Genomic DNA, 27,783 nt, shown 5'->3' on the forward strand with positions numbered 1-27,783 from the left:
TGGGTATTGACAATAAACATGGCCGGCCACTCAGGCCATTTCTCAATAGGTAATTCATCACAAGCCCACACTTCATAAAATTGTTTTCCAATCAAGCGGGTCATGAGCCCTTCCAACTCTTGGGTATTCATGTCTTTGCTCAACGATCCTTAATAATAATCCACTAAGACCTGTCTTCGGGCATTCACTTCCAAGATCGAATCAGAGCATGCATAAACAATCATGCTAACTGTACAGGCTAAAGGTGTACGAAAACGCATTTCCAGCCTGAGGTTAACTTGGGACACCACTGACAGATTTCCTGAGGTGTCATCATCAGGGGATAAATTGAAAGCATACAATGTGTAACCCTCTGCAAAATAATTTCTGTCAATAGGTAAAGAGAGATCTTTTAGATGCCTCCCGGTAGCCAGGAATAGATTGTAAAATTCTCGCACAGATATGTTGTTATTAAATTGCGGTTGGAAAGCCTTAGCAGGGACCTGACGCCCGTCCTGACAGAGAGCTACATACTCTGCATTGAAGTGTTGAAAATTAAATGGGTTTTTATGTAAGCTGCCCGTATTAGAGGCGTGATCAACCAAACCTATAACCACATAGCGGGGTAAAGGGCCTAGAAAAAGGTTTTCTTGACTGCAGATTCTACTGCCCACAGGTATGCTAAAGGTTTTCATGGTAATTCTTTGGAGACGGTAAAGGGCATTTCCTTTCATCAAAGCCTGTGTGTGACCCAGACGAACTGCCGGAGATACAGACACTTTTTTAATAAAAAGCGTTGCCACCAACACTTTTAAACTAAAGTCACCGTCTTGGGCAGACATCAGACAAAACTCATCCTTGGCCCTGGTTAATTTTAGTCTTAAATCAACCGAATTTAAGAGTAAACGTTCTTGAAAGAAAATGTCAGAGTGTATAGGCCCTAGCAGATGAAACTCTCGAGATTCGGCACAGTAGCGAGCGCGTGCCTCCAGTCCTTTGTTTGCACCGGTGGAAGGGTCTATCAATTCCATAGACTCCTGCAGTATCCTTGCTAAACAGCCCGGCGCTGAATTGTGTCTTGAGAGTGTCTTCGGAGTAGTTGAGTAAACACTCCATGATGGCCCTTTAGGGGTATGTGGCACTGCTTTGACTGATTAGGCGTTCACCCAAAGTCACATTCACTTGGGAGAAGATGGTGGCCAAGGGGTAATTAATGAGACTCACTTTGGCATCATCTGCAATATTAGTACCATCTCTTTTGGTCACTTTTAGACGTAAATGCAGCAAGGTGTTGTTGAGGTCCAGATAGTTGTCACCATGGCCTGGTATGAAAAATTCTATAGGACCGTTGTCGGTAATGGCAGAGAGTGGGGCTATCTCCACATAACTGGACCTATCTATTGAATGTTGGGTTAAGGGGGCCGTGAAAAGATCGAGCTCTGTCTTTATAGCGTCAGAGGACATGCGGTGTAAATGAGCCATGTTTCTTGGTTCTTTTAGAAAATCCTTCCGAGTATTATTTTTGTCGTTTTGGTGCAGACCTCCTCCCTTTACCACGTCTTTGACTTACTGAGTTTCTTCTAACGGTTAACCTCCGCTTTTTAGGGGCTGGCCTGCGTCTTACACCTGGAGGTCTCTTTTTTGGTCTTCGAGACAACATCATAAGCCCGGAGCCTTCTTGATGCTCGGCATCTGGTGACGCCCTTCGGGTCATAGCATTGGCTACAACCTCACTTACTATATTTTTAGCAGCTGATTTTAAATGTGGTTTGGCTATGCTGAGGCCTCTCTTCATAAACGGTAAAACCATCCTAAAGAGGTTACGAAATATACCGCCTATCCCCGAACCGTACATGGTCGGGGATCCATGATAGCCGGGTAACCCATTACCCACTTGATCAACATAGTATGAGACATAGCGGTTAGGGTCGAGACGGTGGTTGTGTTCCATAACCATTTTAATTTATTTGTATTATGTTTATTAAAAAAAATATATATAATAATAATAATAATATATATATATATATAAAATACTAATAATATATTATATATGTAGAGAGGCTTTGGAGGGCCTAAAATGGAGTTTTACAATCGTTTTACCATAAGTAAATTTGATGTTTTCGTTCTGATCCGTTTTAAGCTCAACCAGAATGTTTTCAATATATTTCTTGCTTACAGGTACATAGTGTGGCTTGTCGTAGGTGACAGTGACTATCCCTCCATCCTTTCCCTCTATATGAACTGTTCTCAGGAGGGGCACACAACTGTCTCCTACCCTCTGATATGATATGATGTCGGTATACACAAATATGTTGTAAAACCCTGCATGTATATCCGCAGGGAATGGGGATAATTTATCTTTCACGTACGTCCATTTATTGGGAACCATCCCCAACATGTATGCTAAATTACCGGTGGTCTTTATACCCCTATCCGCAGCCCCTGAGATTTGTTTACGTTTATGAATAGGGTTGTAGCTCAAGAGTATTTCCGTATTGTTCTGGGTTAGGAGTTCATTCAACTCTGAGACGATCCTGTCGACAGTTCTATAGAACACTTTTTTAATCTTTATAAATTTTGCAGGTTCCGATATCTTTTTACAATAAAAATCCCAGTCCTTATCTTTGATATTATACCAACTATGGGGGTATGTAATCTCGCTGAGACCTACTTCCCAGGCCTCTGATAACTCTATAGGCTTTGGAAAATTGGTTGTATAATTCGAACTTTGGTTATTCCTATATATATGTGCAGACGCATTACTGGGGAGGGTCAGGTAGAAGCCCCTGTGTACCATGATGCACTCCTGTGTACACGCGAATGATGTTGTATTTATCATGCATGAGGGTTTAAGTTAACCCCCGATGCCTGCTCTAAAACCCAACTGTTGAACTTTTGGTGCCAGTTTTTCCAACGGACCAACACCCATTTTCACCCTTTTCTCTCTCATGATCTAGAATCTCCTCCACATGAAAGACTTTGTCTTTACCCATCTGTACCTTCTGTAGTTCCTTCTCATAAAATGATCCCGCTATAAGCTCCCCGTCATAATCTTTTAACTTGTAGACGGGGTATGCGCGGTAGACATTCGGTAACGGTGAACAACTCATCGCTGTAACCTTGCTCATATTTTTTGTCGAAAACACCCCTCAACTTGGATATACGTACCAAGTCCCCCACTAGGAATTTAAAATCTATTTTGTTCTTACTGCGAAGGGGGAACAAACCATACAGATTTTTAAAGACTTGAAAAGAGTTTTCAGAAGAGACCTCTGAGGGCTTCATCCTTATACTCTTATAGTAGCTGTAGTTGTAACCCTTTACTAAATCTGAACTATATCGATATATCTATGCGTGTTGTGAGCTGTACAATATCTCCACATCCGCTCCTTCAGAGTTCTGTTAAAGCTTTCAACAACTGAAGCTTTCAAATCCGAGCCTGTGGCAAAATGTACTATATTCTGCTTCTTCATGAGTTTCTGAAAAGCATTATAAAAAAATTATTTCCCTCCATCAGTCTGCACTTTCTTGGGGACTCCTCCTTCCTTCAAGATAGAGTCAAAGGCCCTGGTCACCTCTGCCCCGCTCTTATTTTTTAAGACCCTTACAAATGCCATTTTAGAGAAAATATCTATAACCGTTAGCATGTATCGATTCCCATCATATTTTTTTTTGCAAGGGCCTGCATGTCACATAGATCCGCCTGAAACTGGGACAAGGGATGAGTAGAAAAAACTACATTTCTTGGAAATTGTTTTCGTACAGGTTTATGCAGAGTATAAGCATCCTGCTCAACTAACCACTCATTCACTTGAGCAATGCATAACCGGCTACCTGTTCCTTCGGCTATAGCTCTCTGTAAACGCTCCTTACCCCCATAAGACCCAGAGTTAGAGGGGGTGTAATACACGTTTTTCAACATCTGCTCCGCCATCCTTCCTGCCTCTCTGAGGTACAATAACGTTAATAAGCCACTTTCAAATAACGACAACATTTCATTTTCATTTTGTATTTTTATTTTTGCAAACATCAAGTATTACGTATACAGGCAATTCAGGATTCGTTGCAGCATACTTGTCCCCATTTTCTCAACAATACTTGTCCCCATTTTCTCAAGCATGCAACACCCTGTATATTTGGTTTAGATTTACAGGCTTGTGTCGCTGAATTTTTAAAACACACACATCCACTATATAAGTATATAAACATCAAATATGATACATGTTACAATTAAACAGTGTTTCAAACAAATAAAATAAAATCTTAGACAAGGTTGTTTCTAGTTCTTCAGAATCATCCACAAGACGGGAGACCAGTTGTGTCCATTGCATACTCTCGCCCGTATGTCGTACATGATTCATGATTTGCTCCATTTTTAGCACACGCTCTATATTAGCCCATGTATTATGGGTTGTGTAGAACGATACATTGTTCACTTTATTTTCAATAATTTGATGCATCACATTTGTTCTCTCAAAAGAAAAAACGTATTTATTCTCTCTAACATCGTATGTATATAGTTCCCCATTGCTTTGCATCTAAATAACAAATAGGTATTGTCACTCGTTCTCTTGGGTTTTGTTGAGCCAGAAAGTCATCACATCATCCACCACAGCTTCCCGGTATTTGTTGTCGTCCACCAGGGTTTGTCGGATTTCTTTGAGTTTCTTGTGGATGTAGATCGCCTTCTTCAGTTCATGTAGGAAAGCCTCAGTTACCCCGTAAACTCTGTGAATAGACGGCACAAGACCCATAGACTCCAGGGCTCTGACCAGCGCAGGTATAAACCTGCAGGACCACAGTCTTTTCATCAGCTCCTCAAAATGGTTGAAGAAGTAGTATCTTGGGGGCTCGTATAAACACGGATGCCGGCGCTGGCTGGGGTGATTGATCTCACAACCGATGCATTTTTCACGTATATACTCCCCAATCACCACGTTTAAAAGTGTGGCTACAGAGGCCTTGATGGTGTCCACAAAAATAGTACTGACCACCCCATCAAACACATCCTCAGGCTGTGTACATGTAGGGGGTGTCGGGGGTCTTGGCTGGGGGGAGTAGAATGGTTGGCTGCGAGGCATAGAGTGCTTAGGGTCTGGCCCCCATGACGTATCGGGGTCCTGGTATGTTGTAGGAATATCCAGGGTATGTGCTGAAATGAAGAACCGGAGGCTTTAAGGGACCTCCTTTTATTGTTGAACCAGTCCTTTGGGGGTCAGGGCGTGGTTAACGCAGCCGTTTCTTCGGGGGCTGACCCTTCTGAGGATGACCCTTCTTGGGGTTCCTTTGAATCATAATCCTCAGGATTCGTATATATAATCCACTTCCTTAGCCGAGCAATGCTCTGCCACTGTTGGCTTTGTACAAAAAGAATGTCCAACAACTCTAACATTTTCAATTCCATTAGATCCCAACTTTTAAAAGGAATAAGCATGCGCAACCTGAAATCCCCAGTCAGGCCACCATCACGAATGTTTTGGTTGCGGGTTTCCTCGTTGCTGATATAGAACTCCACGCAGCCACAAGGAAGTCCATTCTTTCTCTGTATTTTCACCCTGTGAAATACTCTTCCTGAGGAGTCTGGGGTACCTTCCCAACGGGTCTCGTAGCCCGTGAACAAGCTATACCCCTTTGTGATAACTCTCAGTTCGGGACACACAACCTTGCAAAAAATCGACCAGTCTTCAACCCCGTAGTCCACTCCTAAAGTCGGGTCTGTATATTCTCCACCTTCGGCTACGGTATAGAGTTTCACTCTACGGACCTGGTAATCAAACTGATACCCCCAGTGCTGTCTATTAGACATCATCACTTGATCTTTCAGTGCAGTTGCGGGCGGTATTTGGGTTCTATACACACATAGAAACCGCTTTTTTGGCGCATCGTATATTGTTGCTTTATACTGGGCCTTTTCTCTATGTTTCAGCCACGGTCCTGCTTCCGTTGTTACGGTCATCACTGCTTTACCAAAATCCATATTTATTTTTAAAATTTGTTTAGTGTTCTGGGGCCACATGTGTTGTTCTGGGTCTTATTTATAAGTCGTGTGCCTCCAACACAATCCTCCCCCGGACATTCCTATTTTATAGACAACAACCCTAAGAGCAATAAAATAGGTGGGGTGTGGGGCCATCCTCTTTGAAATGTTCAAACACAACCCCCCAGTTCAACGAGGTCCCTACACATCAATCATCATGACAACTTCAAAGGAATAGATGCAATATAGATATAAATAACACACACTCTAACACGTGACAGAACAGGATGCAACTATATGGCCCTAACCACGTGACACCTTCCCGCCAGGATGTCCTGACCAGATGCCCTTATTTGGGCATGTACGCGCCATCCGGACAAAGGGTCATAAATCACGATTTTGACCGATGCCGTCTACTTTATTCTCTCTCTAAGGGCATTCAGAGACTTGTCCAGAAGCCACTCCTGCATGGTCTTGGCTGTGTGCTTAGGGTTGTTGTCCTGTTGGAAGGTGAACCTTCACCCCGGTTTGAGGTCCTTAACGCTCTGGAAAAGGTTTTCATCAAGATCTCTCTGTACTTTGCTCCTTTCATCTTTCCCTCGATCCTGACTAGTCTCCCAGTCCCTGCCACTGAAAAACGTCCCCACAGCATGATGCTGCCACCACCTGGTGCCAGGTTTCATCCAGATGTGACGTTTGACATTCAGGCCAAAGTGTTCAATCTTGGTTTCATCATACCAGAGAATCTTGTTTCCTTTAGGTGCCTTTTGGAAAACTCCAAGCGGGCTGTGAAGTACCTTTTACTGAGGAGTGGCTTCCATCTGGCCACTACCATAAAGGCCTTACTGCTGGAGTGCTGCAGAGATGGTTGTCCTTCTGGAAGGTTCTCCCATCTCCACAGAGGAACCTCTTGAGCTCTGTCAAAAGTGACCATTGGATTCTTGGTCACCTCCCTGACCAAGGCCCTTCTCCCCCGATTGCTCAGTTTGGCCGTGCAACCAGGTCTAGGAAGAGTATTGGTGGTTCCAAACTTCTTCCATTTAAGAATGATGGAGGCCACTGTGTTCTTGGGGACCTTCAATGCTGCAGACATTTTTTTTACACTTCCCCAGATCTGTGCCTCGACACAATCCTGTCTCGGAGCTCTACGGACAATTCCTTCGACCTCATGGCTTGGTTTATGCTCTGACATGCTCTGTCAACTGTGTGACATTAAATAGACAGGTGTGTGCCTTTCCAAATCATGTCCAATCAATTGAATTTGATGTCAGGAGATATCAGACTATTTCTGACATGAATATGTCACTTTGATTTGTCTTGCCTTCCAGGTCACCTACTTGGTCATTTTGTAAATATATATTATTTTCTGGAACTTCTAAACTCAGCAAAAAAAGAAACGTCCCTTTTTCAGGACCCTGTCTTTCAAAGATAATTCGTAAAAATCCAAATAACTTCACAGATCTTCATTGTAAAGGGTTTAAACACTGTTTTCCATGACACTAACAGCTTACAGACAGTAGTCAATTAAGGTCACAGTTATGAAAACTTAGGACACTAAAGAGGCCTTTCTACGGACTCTGAAAAACACCAAAAGAAAGATGCCCAGGGTCCCTGCTCATCTGCGTGAATGTGCCTTAGGCATGCTGCAAGAAGGCATGAGGACTGCAGACGGAGCCAGGGCAATAAATTGCAATGTCCGTACTGTAAGACGCCTAAGACAGCGCGACAGGGAGACAGGGCGGACAGCTGATCATCCTCGCAGTGACAGATCATGTGTAACAACACCTGCACAGGATCGGTACATCTGAACATCACACCTGCGGGACAAGTACAGGATGTCAACAAAAACTGCCCGAGTTACACCAGGAACGCACAATCCCTCCATCAGTGCTCAGACTGTCCGCAATAGGCTGAGAGAGGCTGGACTGAGGGTTTGTAGGCCTGTTGTAAGGCAGGTCCTCACCAGACATCACTGGCAACAATGTCGCCTATGGGCACAAACCCACCGTCACTGGACCAGACAGGACTGGCAAAAAGTGCTCTTCACTGACGTGTTTTGTCTCACCAGGGGTGATGGTCGGATTCGCGTTTATCATCAAAGGAATGAGCGTTACACCGAGGCCTGTACTCTGGAGCGGGATCGATTTGGAGGGTCCGTCATGGTCTGGGGTGGTGTGTCACAGCATCATCGGACTGAGCTTGTTGTCATTGCAGGAAATCTCAATGCTGTGCGTTACAGGGAAGACATCCTCCTCCCTCATGTGGTACTCTTCCTGCAGGCTCATCCTGACATGACCCTCCAGCATGACAATTCCACCAGCCATACTGCTCGATCTGTGTGCGATTTTCTGCAAGACAGGAATGTCAGTGTTCTGCCATGGTCAGCGAAGAGCCCGGATCTCAATCCCATTGAGCACGTCTGGGACCTGTTGGATCGGAGGGTGAGGGCTAGGGCCATTCCCCCCAGAAATGTCTGGGAACTTGCAGGTGCCTAGGTGGAAGAGTGGGGTAACATCTCACAGCAAGAACTGACAAATCTGGTGCAGTCCATGAGGAGGAGATGCACTGCAGTACTTACATTTACATTTAAGTCATTTAGCAGACGCTCTTATCCAGAGCGACTTACAAATTCGTGGATTCACCTTATGATATTCAGTGGAGGGGGGGGGGGGTTAGAAGGATTACTTTATCCTATACTTAACTTCTCTAGGGCCAGTGGGACGATTTCGTCCCACCTACGTAACAGCCAGTGAAATCCCGTGGCGCGTTATTCAAATACCTTAGAAATGCTATTACTTCAATTTCTCAAACATATGACTATTTTACACAATTTTAAAGACAAGACTCTCGTTAATCTAACCACACTGTCCGATTTCAAAAAGGCTTTACAACGAAAGCAAAACATTAGATTATGTCAACAGAGTACCCAGCCAGAAATAATCAGACACCCATTTTTCAAGCTAGCATATAATGTCACAAAAAACAAAACCACAGCTAAATGCAGCACTAACCTTTGATGATCTTCATAAGATGACAACCCTAGGACATTATGTTATACAATACATGCATGTTTTGTTCAATCAAGTTCATATTTATATCAAAAACCAGCTTTTTACATTAGCATGTGACGTTCAGAACTAGCATACCCCCCGCAAACTTCTGGTGAATTTACTAAAAATGTACTAAATGACTCACGATAAACGTTCACAAAAAGCATAACAATTATTTTAAGAATTATAGATACAGAACTCCTCTATGCACTCGATATGTCCGATTTTAAAATAGCTTTTCGGTGAAAGCACATTTTGCAATATTCTAAGTAGATAGCCCGGCATCACAGGGCTAGCTATTTAGACACCCAGCAAGTTTAGCCTTCACCAAACTCCGATTTACTATTAGCAAAGTTTGATTACCTTTGGTGTTCTTCGTCAGAATGCACTGCCAGGACTTCTACTTCAATAACAAATGTTGGTTTGGTCCCAAATAATCCATAGTTATATCCAAACAGCGGCGTTTTGTTCGTGCGTTCAAGACACTATCCGAAAGGGTAAAGAAGGGTGACGAGCACGGCGCATTTCGTGACCAAGAAATTCTAAATATTCCATTACCGTACTTCGAAGCATGTCAACCGCTGTTTAAAATCAATTTTTATGCCATTTTTCTCGTAGAAAAGCGATAATATTCCGACTGGGAATCTGCGTTTAGGTAAAAAGACGAAAGAAAATAAAGCACGGGGTCAACTCGTGCACGCGCCTAAGCCCATTGTCCTCTGATCGGCCACTTGCAAATGTGTTTCAGCCTGGGGCTGCCTCGATATCATTCAGCTTTTTCCCAGGCTCTGAGAGCCTATGGGAGCCGTAGGAAGTGTCACGTTACAGCAAAGATCCTCAGTCTTCAATAAACAGAGACAAGAAGAACAAGATCTTGTCAGAGAGGGCACTTCCTGTAAGGAATCTTCTCAGGTTTTTGCCTGCCATATGAGTTCTGTTATACTCACAGACACCATTCAAACAGTTTTAGAAACTTTAGGGTGTTTTCTATCCAACGCCAATAATTATATGCATATTCTAGTTACTGGGCAGGAGTAGTAACCAGATTAAATCGGGTCTGTTTTTTATCCAGCCGTGTCAATACTGCCCCCTACCCCCAACAGGTTAATGCAGCTGGTGGCGACACCAGATACTGACTGTCACTTTTGATTTTGACCCCCCTTTTGTTCAGGGACACATTATTCAATTTCTGTTAGTCACATGTCTGTGGAACTTGTTCAGTTTATGTCTCAGTTGTTGAATCTTATGTTCATACAATATTTACACATGTTAAGTTTGCTGAAAATAAACGCAGTTGACAGTGAGAGGACGATTCTTTTTTTGCTATGTTTACATGTACCCATCTCATTGTTATTCAATTATTAGAGATGCACAAATTGCTTTTGCACCCACCATGCCTCATGTCCACAATGGTCATGTGAGGTGAAATGTGTATATTTTGGGATGTGATCTGTCAGTTTGTTTGTTTGACCTGACGAAGATCCCTTTCGGATCGAAACGTTGTCAATAAAGCAGTGAATTGGGAGCTTTAACAGTGTGCGGGCCTTCTTGTTCTATACTTGTATTCTTTATTATCCCAGCACCAATGTTTTTAAGGATGTGCGTATGACCACAAACTTTTCAATCAATTGAACTTACCACAGGTGTACTCCCATCAATTTGTAGAAACATCTAATAGATGATCAATGGAAACAGGATGCACCTGAGCTCAATTTTGAGTCTCATAGCAATGGGTATGAATACTTAGGTAAATAAGGTATTTCTGTTTTTTATATTTGTCATGTCGTTGGCCTGTGGGTAAGGTTTATGACCCCCCATAAATACCTTTCTCCCTTCCCCTCTCTCTCTGACCCTACTGAAGGACTTTTGAATAGCCTTTGTTAAATATAGAGAGTCTGGGAACATCAAACAAGTTGTTGGAAAGGAACCATATTTCGGTAATAGAACCAGTTGGAAATATGCATTGGAACTTAATGAGTATGGATGTCAGTTCGGTTGTCATCTGAAACATTATGACTGATGACAGGATGACATAAACTGTACCTGGGAAAGTCTACACATTCTAGTTATCAGAGTCCCATGGAATTGTTGTGCAATTTAAATGTTTGACATTGAAACTGTTTGTTAGGAGATTAAATGTAATTTTAGCTTCCAAATGAGAGAATTGGGTTTTCATAAGGAAAGAGCCCTGACCAATCAGTGGCCCGCCCCTGTGAAGAGACGGGTTATAAACGATGAAACACACCCTTCTCCCCTCGCCACTATATAAGTCAGTGACGAAAATGTAACCCCGAGTTCCGGTACATGAGGTCTGCAGCCTCTGCGTTAAAAGGACACACATGTCAAGTACAGAACTAAGCCAACCTCAGCGTTAGCTTTGGTTGCGAATGGTATGAACTTTGAACCCTTATTCACTGCAGAAGTGATACTTTCTAGCCGCTGAGTTAGCAGCGGCCGCTGTAGACGTGGGCTAGGAAAGGACGGACGGCGTATCCAGTCTAACAAACGACGAAGATACTACAACGTATCATTTTACCACCAGTGACATTCTTCTGAGGACAGGAAGATCTCTGTTGGCCAGCATCTATGACCAACCTACCGAAGCGCAGCTCAGAGTAAATATTTATTGCATTTTCCTTTTCCAAATGGGCGGTAATTTAGAATGCATACGATAATGTATTTACGATGGCATAGCAGCTTCTCCCTTTGTTACTCAGTCTTCCCGCTCTTTCATTCAAGCCCAACCCCCTCTCTTTGTGTAACAAGCCGCCATGCCGGTTTAGCCCACTAGGGCACATTCTATCATTTCCTTGTAACCATATATGTTTGTTTTGCATTTCTGTGAATTATTTAGTTAGTAAATAAATAATTACACCCAATTCTGTATTGCTGATTCAACTTGTTAGCCAGGGTTCGTGAAGATAACCAAGAATTAACAACTTTCATTATGAGACTGAAAATAAGATGAGGATTAACATTGACGGCTATCGATGTAAAATATTACTAAGTCTTTAAGAGTTTATTCGGAAGATAACGGCTCTATAAACACTCTTCCGTGGTGTCCCGACTTTCTAGTTAATTACATTTACATGATTAGCTAATCAGGTGATATTAATTACAGAGAAAGGATTTTATAGGATAGCATGTCATATCACTTAATCCGGCATAGCCAAAGACACAACATATTTAATAAATCTGCCAAAATTTCAAAAAATCTGTTTTTGCTTTGTCATTATGGGGTATTGTGTGTGGATTGATGTTTATTCAATTTTTCTAATCCATTTTAGAATTTTTTAATTTTTTAATTTTATTTCACCTTTATTTAACCAGGTAGGCAAGCTGAGAACAAGTTCTCATTTACAATTGCGACCTGGCCAAGATAAAGCAAAGCAGTTCGACAACATAGAAAAACACAGAGTTACACATGGAGTAAAACAACATACAATCAATGATGCAGTAGAAAAAAAAATATAAGACTATATACAATGTGAGCAAATGATGTGAGATAAGGGAGGTAAAGGCAAAAAAGGCCATGGTGGCAAAGTAAATACAGTATAGCAAGTAAAACACTGGAATGGTAGATTTGTAGTTTGAAGAAAGTTCAAAGTTAAAATATAAATAATATGGTGCAAAGGAGCAAAATAAATAAATAAATACAGTAGGGGAAGGGGTAGTAGTTTGGGCTAAATTATAGATGGGCTATGTACAGGTGCAGTGATCTGGGAGCTGCTCCGATAGCTGGTGCTTAAAGCTAGTGAGGGAGATAAGTGTTTCCAGTTTCAGAGATTTTTGTAGTTCGTTCCAGTCATTGGCAGCAGAGAACTGGAAGGAGAGACGGCCAAAGGAGGAATTGGCTTTGGGGGTGACCAGTAAGATATACCTGCTGGAGCACGTGCCACAGGTGGGTGCTGCTATGGTGACCAGTGAGCGGAGATAAGGGGGGACTTTACCTAGCAGGGTCTTGTAGATGGCCTGGAGCCAATGTGTTTGGCGACGATTATGAAGCGAAGGCCAGCCAACGAGAGCGTACAGGTCACAGTGGTGGGTAGTATATGGGGCTTTGGTGACAAAACGGATGGCACTGTGATAGACTGCATCCAGCTTGTTGAGTAGGGTATTGGAGGCTATTTTGTAAATGACATCGCCGAAGTCGAGGATTGGTAGGATGGTCAGTTTTACGAGGGTATGTTTGGCAGCATGAGTGAAGGATGCTTTGTTGCGAAATAGGAAGCCAATTCTAGATTTAACTTTGGATTGGAGATGATTGATGTGAGTCTGGAAGGAGAGTTTACAGTCTAACCAGACACCTAGGTATTTGTAGTTGTCCACAAATTCTAAGTCAGAACCGTCCAGAGAAGTGATGCTGGACAGGCGGGCAGGTGCAGGCAGCGATCGGTTGAAGAGCATGCATTTAGTTTTACTTGTGTTTAGGAGCAGTTGGAGACCACGGAAGGAGAGTTGAATGGCATTGAAGCTCGTCTGGAGGGTTGTTAACACAGTGTCCAAAGAAGGGCCAGAAGTATACAGAATGGTGTCATCTGCGTAGAGGAGGATCAGAGATTCACCAGCAGCAAGAGCGACATCATTGATGTATACAGAGAAAAGAGTTGGCCCAAGAATTGAACCCTGTGGTACCCCCATAGAGACTGCCAGAGGTCCGGACAGCAGGCCCTCCGATTTGACACACTGAACTCTGTCAGAGAAGTAGTTGGTGAACCAGGCAACGCAATCGTTTGAGAAACCAAGGCTACTGAGTCTGCCGATGAGGATGTGGTGATTAACAGAGTCAAAAGCTTTGGCCAGGTCAATGAAAACGGCAGCACAGTATTGTTTCTTATTGATGGCGGTTATGATGTCGTTTAGGACCTTGAGCGTGGCTGAGGTGCACCCATGACCAGCTCTGAAACCAGATTGCATAGCGGAGAGGGTGCGGTGGGATTCGAAATGGTCGGTAATCTGTTTGTTGACTTGGCTTTCGAAGACCTTAGAAAGGCAGAGTAGGATGGATATAGGTCTGTAGCAATTTGGGTCAAGAATAAGGCTGTATGTAACGTAACAAAATGTGGAAAAAGTCAAGGGGTCTGAATACTTTACAAATACACTGTATATATTATTAGGTACCGTTCACGGAAATGGATGGCTCCTACACACACTGAGTCACGTGGCTGTAGCTTGCTAAATAAAGTAGGCAGACAGGCTTCAAGGCATCCAGTTACTGTTCGATTGAAGGTTAGAATTGACTAAATGAGTGACCTAAGCAACTTTGACCATGGTATGATTGTTGGTGCCAGGCGTTCCGGTTCCAGTATCTCAGAAACGGCCACCCTCCTGGGCTTTTCATGCACAACAGTGTCTAGGGTTTACCGAGAATGGGGCGACAAACAAAAAACATCCAGTCAGCAGCAGTCCTGTGGGCGAAAACAGCTTGTTGATGAGACAGGTCGAAGGAGAATGGCAAGAATTGTGCAATCTAACACGGGCCACAAACAGGCAAATAACAACACAGTACAACAGTGGTGTGCATAACGGCATCTCGGAACGCACAGCTGGTCAGTCCTTGTCACGGATGGGCTATTGGAGCAGACGACCACACCAGGATCCACTCCTATCAGCTAAAAACAAGAAGAAGTGGCTTCAGTGGACACGCGATCACCAACACTGGACAATTGAGGAGTGGAAAAACATTGCCAGGTCAGACGAATCCCAGTTCCTGTTGGGTCATGCTGATGGCAGAGTCAGGATTTGGCGTAAGCAGCATGAGTCCATGGACCCATCCTGCCTGGTGTCACCTGTACAGGCTGGTGGCGGTGGTGTACCACCAGCCAATCTGCAGCAACTGCCTGATGCCATCGCGTCAGCATGGACCCACATCCCTATGGAACGTTTCCTATTTGTAGAATCCATGCCCCTAAGAATTCAGGCTGTTCTGGCGGCAAGGGTTGTCGACACGGTACTAGATGGTATTAGATGTATTTAATAAACTAGCCGGTTGGTCTATAGACAAACTGATTGGCTACAGAGATTTTCCAGAGCTGTTAGGATTCCTGAGGCAGTGGAAAATCCATAGAATTAGAAGTGGTTGGAGTCGTAATGTAAGGACCGACGCTGGAGAAGAGAAGAGGGAGGAAGAGTGGGAGCAGGCGTGACAGGAATACCCCTCTAATTCTACGACTGCAGCATTACATGCCTGACAGTACCAGAACTGGGTTCAAATACATGTGTATTTGATTATTTGTTATGTAAATACTTATTTTTTTCTGTAATTTTTTTCCAAACAGACCTGGATTCAAATGCATGGAATATTTTAATATTTCTATTTGAATATACACTTGTCTGTGTATTTGAGTATTTCTAAATACATTCCAATATTCAACTCCTTGTGTTTTTAAAGAAAATATATTGAAGTTCTTACTTCCAAATGTCTTTGAAAGTAATTGAAATACCCCAAATAGTATTTGAACCCAGGTCTAGACAGAACGACAGCCTCACCCATGTAGGCAATGATGAATAGCTGCAGAGGTTTTTGGATGAAATCCTACATTATGCAAATTAGGACATGGAAAGGGGTTTGACGTCCTATTTCCATGGCATTTGTCTTTGAATTTATTCAATGTAATTAGAGTTCTACAGTATTTCTAGCGTAAAACGCAAAGAAACAAGAGGGAAAGGCCTTTTTGCATGACAGAAAAACACAGGAGGATGACACAGTCTGCCAGACCTAGCTAGCCCCTGGCATGACACACACACACACACACACACACACACAAATACACAAATAAAGACAGACGGACGGACGGACAAATACATACACACAAATACACACAAATACACACAAATACACACAAATACACACAAATACAGACACATACAGACACACACACAAATACAGACACATACACAAACTCAAACACAAACACACACATACAGACATACGCATACACATAAATACACACACACACACAGCCCAGGGAACAGCAATTGTCCTTAGTCAACCCACACTGTCTCGTGGAGCTAAAATTCCTCCGCTTTCTTTTACTTCACTTCATTTTGCAGTTAGACTGCAGTTCCTTGGGCTGTGTGTGTGTGCGCGCGTGCGTGCTTTCCCCTGGGACAGTGTCAGTCGATAGATGCACAGTGACAGGTCCTCTCTCTCAGCTCACTGTGTGTGGGTGTTGCTTGTGCCGTGTGTGTTACGGGTGCTGTGTGTGGGTGTTGCTTGTGCCATGTGTGTCTGTGACAGCAGCTGCAGAGGACAGACAAGCTTGAGGACAGACAGATGCACATACACACACACCACACACACAAAGACAAACATACACACAGTATATTGTTAGAAAACCACCTGGCTCATTAAAATCAGATTCAAACCAGATGTTAACTGAAAACATACGTTTTTTTTATTTTTGGAAAGAGACAAAAATCTAACAGAAATGTTATTTAAAATTGACTCTACGTGCAGCTTTCAATCTCCTTCCCCCGATGAAAGACTTATCTACTGTAACTTCTCCCTGGCGTCTGTGCGTGTGCGTTCGTTCGTGTGTGTGTGTGTTGGAGTGAGCTAAAGGAGTGGAGAGGTCTTTGTTTTTATGGTGCAGGTTCAGTCCAGTGCTCTTCATGACTAGTCTGTTCTCTCAGGGTGTTAAAAGGGATTTATCCTCCTGTGCTATTCCATTCCCCTGCAGGTACTTCAGTTCCTGATTCAGAAGACCTTAAATCACACACTCATGCATATGCACGAGCATGCACGCAGGGAATCGCACACACACACACTGCGCGTGAACACACACAAGGGCACGTGCACACACATGCACTTGCGCACACACAAGTCCCTGTATCACCCAGCCCTGTAAAGAGTAAATTAAACAGAAGTCCTTACAGTGGCCAGTTTATTTGTAGTGGTGGGTCAGAGGAGAAGAGTTCCCATCAACCTCTAACATACAAACACGCACACACACACTGATCTAAATATTTTTTAACATCATATTTCCATGCGTGTCACCCTACTGACTAACTCCCTTTAGCCATGTCTCTGGCTTTGATCTTAGCCCCGTTAGCCCTACACACTGTGTGTGTGTGTGTGTGTGTGTGTGTGTGTGTGTGTGTGTGTGTGTGTGTGTGTGTGTGTGTGTGTGTGTGTGTGTGTGTGTGTGTGTGTGTGTGCACGTGTGCGTGTGTGTTTGAGAATTACATCATGTTCAACTGTCGCATGTCCTCCCTCTCAGTGGATGACATGAAGAATCAGATAACTGTTATGTCCCCACCCCTTTACACTGATCTAGACCATTGATTTACAACACCACTTCAACCAGCCGACTCAATAGTGTGTGTGTGTGTGTGTGTGTGTGTGTGTGTGTGTGTGTGTGTGTGTGTGTGTGTGTGTGTGTGTGTGTGTGTGTGTGTGTGTGTGTGTGTGCGTATGTCACAAAGTTGGTTTATTGAGTATAATAGGCTACACGAGTGATATAGGTGTCTTAACCCATACATAGCCACAGGAAGCAGGGATGCTGAGGGTGCTGCAGCACGCCCTGAAAAATCAGAATGCACTTGGCCTTTTACTAGTCCTGTATTAGTGGGCAATTTTTTTGTTTTATGTGATGTCGTACAATGTGTGTGAGTGATGAGGTCAGTGTCATGCCATTGTAGAACGCTCCTTTTCTCCCCCCCACTTCAGCCTCAACCCACCAATGTCACACGCAGACACACACACACACACACACACACACACACACACACACACACACACACACACACACACACACACACACACACACACACACACACACACACACACACACACACACACACGATGACAGAAATCAGTCAGGTTGCCAAACTGCCCGCTGTCACGGCAACCCCTGACATTTCCAATCATCAGGGAGAGAACATTATGAAAGGGCTGAAGAGAGAGAGGGGGAGGAGAGAGCGAGAGAGAAAGAGAGAGATATGTTTCCCATGCCAATAAAAGCCCTGAAATTGAATTGAGAGAGAGCTAACAAAGTGGAAAAGAGGAATGGCTAACAGCTTGGTGATGCTTTGATATCAGTTATGATGAAGGCTATATTGTAGATATCCTGTATACTTAAATGAACACACACAGTATCAATCAATCAATCAAATGTATTTATAAAGCCCTTTTAACACCAGCTGAGGTCACGAAGTGCTTATACAAATACCCAGCCTAAAACTCCAAAGTGCAAGTAATGCAGATGTAGAAGCACGGTGGCTAGGGAAAACTCCCTAGAAAGGAAGGAACCTAGGAAGAAACCTAGAGAGGAACCAGGTTCTGAGGGGTGGCCAGTCCTCTTCTGGCTGTGCTGGGTGGAGAGGAACCAGGCTCTGAGAGGTGGCCAGTCCTCTTCTGGCTGTGCTGGGTGGAGAGGAACCAGGCTCTGAGGAGTGGCCAGTCCTCTTCTGGCTGTGCTGGGTGGAGAGGAACCAGGCTCTGAGAGGTGGCCAGTCCTCTTCTGGCTGTGCTGGGTGGAGAGGAACCAGGCTCTGAGGGGTGGCCAGTCCTCTTCTGGCTGTGCTGGGTGGAGAGGAACCAGGCTCTGAGGAGTGGCCAGTCCTCTTCTGGCTGTGCTGGGTGGAGAGGAACCAGGCTCTGAGGGGTGGCCAGTCCTCTTCTGGCTGTGCTGGGTGGAGAGGAACCAGGCTCTGAGGGGTGGCCAGTCCTCTTCTGGCTGGGCTGGGTGGAGAGGAACCAGGCTCTGAGGAGTGGCCAGTCCTCTTCTGGCTGTGCTGGGTGGAGAGGAACCAGGCTCTGAGGAGTGGCCAGTCCTCTTCTGGCTGTGCTGGGTGGAAGGAACCAGGCTCTGAGGGGTGGCCAGTCCTCTTCTGGCTGTGCTGGGTGGAGAGGAACCAGGCTCTGAGGGGTGGCCAGTCCTCTTCTGGCTGTGCTGGGTGGAGAGGAACCAGGCTCTGAGGGGTGGCCAGTCCTCTTCTGGCTGTGCTGGGTGGAGAGGAACCAGGCTCTGAGGGGTGGCCAGTCCTCTTCTGGCTGTGCTGGGTGGAGAGTACAAGAGTAACGTGGCCATTAAGGCCAGATCGTTCGTCAAAATGTTCAAACGTTCATAGATGACCAGCAGGGTCAAATAATAATCACAGTGGTTGTAGAGGGTGCAACAGGTCAGCACCTCAGGAGTAAATGTCAGTTGGCCTTTCATAGCCAAGCATTCAAAGGTTGAGACAGCAGGTGCGGCAGAGAGGGAGAGGGGGGAGGGTCGAAACAACACGTCTGGTGAACAGGTCAGGGTTCAGGAGCAGTAGCCGGGGGGGGGGACGGACCCCTGCTGTATTCTACTTGACAGTGTTCTAATCTAGCCGATGATAATGTTGTGTGCCTCTGTTCCCTGTTCAGTGAAAACATCTAGAGGCATGTTCAGTTACTAGTAGCAGGGTATTGAGGTCTGAGTACTACTCGGTAGTATTGGACCTAGAGTACACATCACTCCAGAGGCGACAGTTGACTCTTCTGCATTTGAGTGTGCCGTGTCCTCTGATGTGTGTTTGTCCTCGGATTTGTGCATGTTGTAAGTGTCTGTTAAGTTACAAGTGTGTCTCTTCTGACGTGTGTACATGACGTTGTAAGTGTGTGTCCTGTCGCTGTCTGTCAGGTCAGTCAGCAGGATGCACCGGCACAGTGGAGGCCATGGAGGAGGAGGTCCTCAGGAGGTGGAGCTAACAGACGAAGAGAAGGAGATCATCAACAGTGTTCTGGCTCGGGCTGAGACCATGGAGGCCATGGAGCAGGAGAGGATCGGGTGAGACCGAGAGAGAGAGGGGGGGGGGGGGACGGGGGGACGGGGGGACGGGGGGGGGGGGGGGAATTAGAAAGAGACAAAACTGTGTGTGTGTGTTTGATCTCTTCACTCTATGTGGTTGGCGACCTGTCTAGACAAAAGACAGCATGGCCAGATGGTCAGTCTGGCAGTCTGATGTGTGTTGCGTGTATTTACCGGTAGTGTGTGTGTGTGTGTGTGTGTGTGTGTGTGTGTGTGTGTGTGTGTGTGTGTGTGTGTGTGTGTGTGTGTGTGTGTGTGTGTCTGTAACTGTGTCTGTGTCTGTAACTGTGTCTGTGTGTTCTGTAGGCGTTTTGCCACTAGGTTGGACAGTATGAAGAAGACAGCATGTGGAGATGGTCAGTCTCGCTGTCTGCTGTGTGGAGAGACGTTTGGCCAGCAGGGAGTCAACTCCGTACTCTGTTCCCACTGCAAGAAGGTAACTAGCACATATAATAGAGCTATGTAGAGAGTTTGGACAGTTATCAGAGGTCCAAGCCCTGTAGGTCTCTGTGGTTTCCTGTGGTTTCTCATCTTCTTTTGTTCAACTTACTATTTCATGTTGCTTTGAGCAGAGCTGATTCTGTCAGTAGTCTGGTATGTGCTCCTAAATCCTTTCTGTCGCTCTCTTTGTCTAGCTCCCAATCTGTGCCTACATTTGTCCTACACTCTCAGAAAAAAAGGGTTCCAAAAGGGTTCTTTGGCTGTCCCCATAGGAGAACCCTTTTTGGTTCCAAGTAGAACCCTTTTTGGTTCCAGGTAGAACCCTTTTTGGTTCCAGGCAGAACCCTTTTTGGTTCCAGGTAGAACTCTTTTGGGTTCCATGTTTAACCCCCTGGGGGAAAGGGTTCTACATGGAACCCAATAGGGTTCTACCTGGAACCAAAAAGTGTTCTTTAACAGGTTCTCCTATGGGTAGAGCCGAAGAACCCTTTCAGGTTGTAGATGACACCTTTTTTTCTATGAGTGTATCATAAAAATAACTCTGGTTTAAGTAAGTGTGTGTTTCTGCTCGCAGCATATGTGCAGTAAGTGTGGGATTCAGAACAACAGCCGGTCGTCATGTCCTGTGTGGGTCTGTAGGATCTGCAGCGAACACAAAGAGGTGAGAGAGGAGGGGGATAGAGAGAGAGAGATGGAGAGAGGAAAGGAGGGGTGGAATGATAGAGAAATTCTAGGTTGAAGACAAAACAAATAGTCGTTTTAATGTATACTCCAGGAATACGCCTTCATATTAATAAATAATTTGAAAAGATTGTGTTTGTTTGTCCCATCACAAGGAGGAGGGAGAGAGAAGGGGGGACATAGAGAAGGAGGAAAGGGAAGGGGGGAGAGAAGGGTTCAGCTGTTCAGACTTAATCACACTCACACTTTATTTTTTGGGTTTGCTTAGTCACACCGTTTCACAGTATTGTTTTAGTGCTGACCCTGTGTTCAGTGAAACCTCTCCCCAGGGAACCTTTAATTAAATGGCCCTACCTGTCAGTCCAATGTGAGATAACTCATCTGCTAAGCACGCTACCCCCCCTCTCTCTCTCCATCTCAATCTCGCTCTCTCCATCAAATGTTCTCTTTCTCTGTCTCTCCCCTCCCCCCTCTCTCTCTACATCTCTTCCTCTCTCTCTCTTTCTCTCTGTCTCTCCATCTCTCTCTCCATATCTAGATGTTGAAGCGTTCTGGAGCGTGGTTCTTTAAGGGCCAACCCCAGCAGGTCCTCCCTGCTCCCCTGCCCATCTCCAGACCCAGAGGGACGGGTAGAGAGAGCCCCCGTACCTTAAACCCTACCCATCACCAGCCCAGTACCCAGCCCTATGCCCGTACCCAGACCCAGCCCAGCTACCAGCCAGACGCTGGTGCCCAGGACTGTACAGAGCAGCAGGAGCAGCAGGATAACTGCTGCTCCAACACAGAGAACCAAGGTGAGCAGTGGAAACAAGCATTAAGATTTCACGACTGGTGGGACTTGCATGAGAGGTACATGCAAAAGCTTGTTGGGTATTTCAAAATGTCATCTTCCTCTCTCCGTCTTGTCTCAGAGCCCACTGATGAGCCCCCGTACTCCAGCTCAGAGCAACAGGACCCAGAGGGGTATAGCTCTGCTCAGACACTAGGGGGCGTTGCTGTGCAGGAAGAGGTGGTGAAGAGCCAGTCTAAGTTAGGCTCCAGACCTCCCACAGCCAGGGGGAGAGTGAACACACCAGCTCCAGCTGACACAGTCACACCACAGGGTACGATTGTAGGGTCAGCTCACCCAAATTACAAAATGACATGTTTTTCCTTACCCACCCTAAAAGCAGTCACTGCTTTGGTTTTGTTTACCTACCTGTTACCACCAACCGCTCAGATGCATAATCCCTTCTACTTGGAGATTGACTAAATAGCGGTGTTTCTCTACCTCAGCCCCTGCACCAGAGGAGAGCAGACACCCTCACCAGAGGGAGGATAGAGCCCCAACTCTAGTCGGGGAGGAGAAACCCACTCCTGCCCCCAAACCCACCCTGGCAGCACGCCCAGCCCCCGCTCCTGTCGAGGACGACGACAACGAATATGACTCTGATGAATCCAGTAAGTGTGTGTCCTTATAAAACACATGTTCCTTTTTATTGATTTCAGTCACTTCAGACATTTGATGACTTCCTCTACCTTGTCACCAAACACGACCCTCTACATACCATACCGTGTGCATACAGTAACCATCAATCTTTATTAGCCCACTGGGAAATTTGGTTCCCAAGCAGGGACATTGTAGACCAACCAGATGAAACACATATTCTAATGCACACACACACTTCCTCTCAGTTGTTCTGTTATTCTCTCTCGCTCTCTCTCTTTCTCTCTCTCTCTCTCTCTCTCTCTCTGTGTGTGTGTGTGTGTGTGTGTGTGTGTGTGTGTGTGTGTGTGTGTGTGTGTGTGTGTGTGTGTGTGTGTGTGTGTGTGTGTGTGTGTGTGTGTGTGTGTGTGTGTGTTGGTTGTAGTAACCAATCTGAGCATGATGTTCTTTTGTTCTGTCCGCATCAGCCACCCTGGGGTTACTGGAGTTCACTCTGCATTATGAACAGGAGAGCAACGCGCTGCACTGCAACATAGTCAAAGCAAGGGTATACATACACACTGCTAGCCTCAGTGACATGCTTGAATGGTTCATCTTTAGGTTAATATTCTCCATCTCTAATCTCCTGCCCTCTCTCTCTCTCTCTCTCTCTCTCTCAGGGCCTAAAGCCGATGGACTCTAATGGACTAGCAGACCCCTACGTCAAGCTGCACCTCTTACCTGGAGCCAGTAAGGTAACTTCCAACACTTCTGGTAGTTGTAGGCCTGTTTCTGCTGCCTGTTGACACAGACTTGTATCACTCACAGAAGTTCCAAAAGAATAAAGACATTTCAAATGTCATTATGTCTATATACAGCATTGTAATGATGTGCAAATGGTTAAAGTACAAAAGGGAAAATAAATCAACATAATTATGGGTTGTATTTACAATGGTGTTTGTTCTTCACTGGTTGCCCTTTTCTTGTGGCAACAAGTCACAAATCTTGCTTGTTGTATTTCACCCAGTAGATATGGGAGTGTATCAAAATTGGGTTTTGTTTTCGAATTCTTTGTGGGTCTGTGTAATCTGAGGGAAATATGTGTCTCTAATATGCAGCTCAGTTTCCACCTCACTTTGTGGGCAGTGTTGCACATAGCTTGTCTTCTCTTGAGAGCCAGGTCTGCCTTTGTCGGCCTTTCTCAATAGCAAGACTATGCTCACTGAGTCTGTACATAGTCAAAGCTTTCCTTAATTTTGGGTCAGTCACAGTGGTCAGGTATTCTGCCACTGTGTACTCTCTGTTTAGGGCCAAATAGCATTCTAGTTTGCTCAGTTTTTTTTTGTTAATTCTTTCCAATGTGTCAAGTAATTATCTTTTTGTTTTCTCATTATTTTGGTTGGGACTAATTGTGTTGCTGTCGTGGGGCTCTGTGGGGTCTCTCTGTCTCTCTCTCCATCTCCATCTGTCTCCCTGTCTTCTGCTCTATTTCTTCCCCTGTCCCCCCCTCTCCCTGTCTTCCCGTCTCCACAGTCTAACAAGCTGCGTACTAAGACACTGAAGGGCACTCTGAACCCAGTGTGGAATGAGACTCTGGTGTACCATGGTATCACTGACGACGACATGCAGCGCAAAACACTACGGTAAATACAGGCAGGCTCGCCCATACCACATAACACTACTGTATACACTATATGTGTCACCCACTGGGTCATCTGAAATGAAAACGTTTACGTTGAAATTGGCCAAGTTTAGTTCCCTGGCTCTCCATTTACGTCAGTTACATTACCCAGGGCTAAAGGGAACCAATAGAATAAAAAATCTTCGGTGATGATGAAAAAAAACTCCTCTTCCTGCTTCCAGGCTGTCAGTGAGTGATATGGACAAGTTTGGGCACAATGAGTTCATCGGAGAGACGCGTGTTGCTCTGAAGAAACTCAAAGCCAACCAGAAGAAGAACTACAGCGTGTGTCTGGAGAGGGTGGTCCAGGTAGGAACTACAACAGTGTGTGTCTGGAGAGGGTGGTCCAGGTAGGAACTACAGCGTGTGTCTGGAGAGGGTGGTCCAGGTAGGAACTACAACAGTGTGTGTCTGGAGAGGGTGGTCCAGGTAGGAACTACAACAGTGTGTGTCTGGAGAGGGTGGTCCAGGTAGGAACTACAACAGCGTGTGTCTGGAGAGGGTGGTCCAGGTAGGAACTACAACAGTGTGTGTCTGGAGAGGGTGGTCCAGGTAGGAACTACAACAGTGTGTGTCTGGAGAGGGTGGTCCAGGTAGGAACTACAACAGTGTGTGTCTGGAGAGGGTGGTCCAGGTAGGAACTACAACAGTGTGTGTCTGGAGAGGGTGGTCCAGGTAGGAACTACAACAGTGTGTGTCTGGAGAGGGTGGTCCAGGTAGGAACTACAACAGTGTGTGTCTGGAGAGGGTGGTCCAGGTAGGAACTACAACAGCGTGTGTCTGGAGAGGGTGGTCCAGGTAGGAACTACAACAGTGTGTGTCTGGAGAGGGTGGTCCAGGTAGGAACTACAACAGTGTGTGTCTGGAGAGGGTGGTCCAGGTAGGAACTACAACAGTGTGTGTCTGGAGAGGGTGGTCCAGGTAGGAACTACAGCGTGTGTCTGGAGAGGGTGGTCCAGGTAGGAACTACAACAGTGTGTGTCTGGAGAGGGTGGTCCAGGTAGGAACTACAACAGTGTGTGTCTGGAGAGGGTGGTCCAGGTAGGAACTACAACAGTGTGTGTCTGGAGAGGGTGGTCCAGGTAGGAACTACAGCGTGTGTCTGGAGAGGGTGGTCCAGGTAGGAACTACAACAGTGTGTGTCTGGAGAGGGTGGTCCAGGTAGGAACTACAGCGTGTGTCTGGAGAGGGTGGTCCAGGTAGGAACTACAACAGTGTGTGTCTGGAGAGGGTGGTCCAGGTAGGAACTACAACAGTGTGTGTCTGGAGAGGGTGGTCCAGGTAGGAACTACAGCGTGTGTCTGGAGAGGGTGGTCCCGGTAGGAACTACAACAGTGTGTGTCTGGAGAGGGTGGTCCAGGTAGGAACTACAACAGTGTGTGTCTGGAGAGGGTGGTCCAGGTAGGAACTACAACAGTGTGTGTCTGGAGAGGGTGGTCCAGGTAGGAACTACAACAGTGTGTGTCTGGAGAGGGTGGTCCAGGTAGGAACTACAACAGTGTGTGTCTGGAGAGGGTGGTCCAGGTAGGAACTACAACAGTGTGTGTCTGGAGAGGGTGGTCCAGGTAGGAACTACAACAGTGTGTGTCTGGAGAGGGTGGTCCAGGTAGGAACTACAACAGTGTGTGTCTATGAGGGTACGCATCCAGGTCTGGAGACAGTTGTTAACCTTTGCATTGTGGATGCAATAATAATAATCATCATGATATAAGTGATTTTACCCCCACTCTCCCCCTTTGCTCCCCCCCTCTCCCAGGTGAAGAAGGCAGGAACAGGAGGCTCAGCCCGGGGCATGGCACTCTACGAGGAGGAGGTAAGACTCGCCTGAGACAGGATTTACACTCAGGATTCACACTTCATGTTCACACCTAAGATTTACGCCTGTAACTCCAGTGAGGGAACAAAATTGTAGCTGAATGCTGATATCACATGTACTATTCATTTCCATTGAATTTAGTAGGAACTTTTTTAGGCCTCCTTGCCTTGCTATCTATTGTTGTCTCCACAAGATAAATACCTTTCAAGGATAGGAGGCTGTTGAGGGGAGGACGGCTCATAATAATGACTGGATTGAAGTGAATGGAATGGTATCAAACACAAGGAAACCATGTGTTTGATGTGTCGATACCATTCCATTCATTTGCTATGAACCCGTCCTCCTCAAATAAGGTGCCACCAGCCGCCTTTATACAATTCATCTCTGTTTATACTGTGACCTGTGGCCCTGTTCTGTATTCCCGAAGGAAATGGCTTTTTAGTTTTACTGTCAGAATAACTTGCACCCATAGTTGGCCACACATTACATAACTCAGATTATATCATGTACAGTGCCAATTAGAAAGTACTCATACCCATTGACGTATTCCACATTTTGTTGTGTTACAGCCTAAAATCAAAATGGATGAAATAAATACATATTCTCACCCATCTATACACAATACCCCATAATTACAAAGTAAACACATGTTTATTGAAAATTAAATAGAGAAATATCTCATTTACATACAGTACGTATTCACACCCCTGAGTCAATACATGTTAGAATCACCTTCGGCAACGATTACAGCTGTGAGTCGTCTCTAAGAGCTTTGCACACCTGGATTGTACAATATTCGCACATTATTATTAAAAAAATTCTTCAAGCTCTGTCAAGTTGGCTGTTAATCATTGCTAGATAGCCATTTTCAAGTTTTGCAGTAGTTTTTCAAGCCTATTTAAGTCCAAACTTTAACTAGGCCACTCAGGAACATTCAATGTCTTCTTGGTAAGCAACTCCAGTGTAGGTTTGGCCTTGTGTTCCAGATTATTATCCTGCTGAAAGGTCAATTCATCTCCCAGTGTCTGGTGGAAAACAGACTGAACAAGGTTTTCTTCTAGGATTTTGCCTGTGCTCAGCTCTATTCCGTTTATTTTAACCTAAAAAAACTTGGAGATTGACCAGTCGATCATTATCGACAGATTGGTGACCACTGCCCTAGTCCTTGCCGATGACAAGTATACCCATAACATGATGCAGCCACCACCATGCTTGAAAATATGAAGAGTGGTACTTACTGATGTGTTGTGTTGGATTTGCCTGAAACATAACACTTTGTATTCAGGACACAAAGTTAATTACTTTGCCACATTTTTTTGCAGTTTTGCTTTAATGCCTTATTGCAAACAGGATGCATGTTTTGGAATATTTGTATTCTGTACAGGCTTCCTTCTTTTCATTCATTTATGTTAGTATTGTGGAGTAACTACAACATTGTTGATCCATCGTCAGTTTTCTCCTATCACAGCTATTCAAATTTGTAACTGTTTTAAACAATGGCGGTTGGTGATGTTTAAGATGAGGGAGGACAACCTTTTTTTTATGAGCATCTCCTTAATTTTATTACAGCATGTTGGACGACTGTGATTCATATTCCATTCACACAGCTCAATGTAACATTGATAGGTTTAGGCTTCTACATGATACTCAAATTTGCCCTATACCCATCATGAGGTTGCTACAACCTAGCCAATGAATGAAAGTTTACAACGTAGGTGTACAGGTCGAGAGAAAATGTTGAGTAATCAAGGTGACGTCTAGGAGAAACAAAGGCTCAGCCGCAAAGTAGTAGGCCACACAAGCTCACAGAACGGGACAGCCGAGTAAGTCCCTGCAGCAATGTTCCAACATCTAGTGGAAAGCCTTCCCAGAAGAGTGGAGGCTGTTATAGCAGCAAAGGAGGGACCAACTCCATATTAATGCCCATGATTTTGGAATGAGATGTTCGACGAGCAGGTGTCCACATACTTTT

General features: G+C 45.0%; 1 protein-coding gene across 2 annotated transcripts in view; it reads left to right on the top strand.

Moving 5' to 3' along the window:
• Window positions 1-27,783, top strand: part of LOC106562596 (rabphilin-3A) — a 66,705-nt gene that overhangs the window by 31,461 nt on the left and 7,461 nt on the right. Inside the window, exons 2-12 of one of the 2 annotated variants that reach the window (XM_014127546.3) lie at window positions 19,620-19,766; window positions 20,094-20,223; window positions 20,803-20,889; window positions 21,448-21,703; window positions 21,821-22,012; window positions 22,185-22,349; window positions 22,803-22,882; window positions 22,995-23,069; window positions 23,848-23,957; window positions 24,178-24,304; window positions 25,752-25,808. In XM_014127546.3, coding sequence (XP_013983021.1) covers window positions 19,633-19,766; window positions 20,094-20,223; window positions 20,803-20,889; window positions 21,448-21,703; window positions 21,821-22,012; window positions 22,185-22,349; window positions 22,803-22,882; window positions 22,995-23,069; window positions 23,848-23,957; window positions 24,178-24,304; window positions 25,752-25,808 — 1,413 coding nt within the window. In that variant the 5' untranslated portion in view covers window positions 19,620-19,632. The remainder of the gene's footprint in view (window positions 1-19,619; window positions 19,767-20,093; window positions 20,224-20,802; window positions 20,890-21,447; window positions 21,704-21,820; window positions 22,013-22,184; window positions 22,350-22,802; window positions 22,883-22,994; window positions 23,070-23,847; window positions 23,958-24,177; window positions 24,305-25,751; window positions 25,809-27,783) is intronic. The other variant, XM_014127554.3, reaches the window with a different exon arrangement.

Source organism: Salmo salar, chromosome 01 (assembly GCF_965601325.2).
Source record: "Salmo salar chromosome 01, fSalSal1, whole genome shotgun sequence".
NCBI lineage: Eukaryota > Metazoa > Chordata > Actinopteri > Salmoniformes > Salmonidae > Salmo > Salmo salar.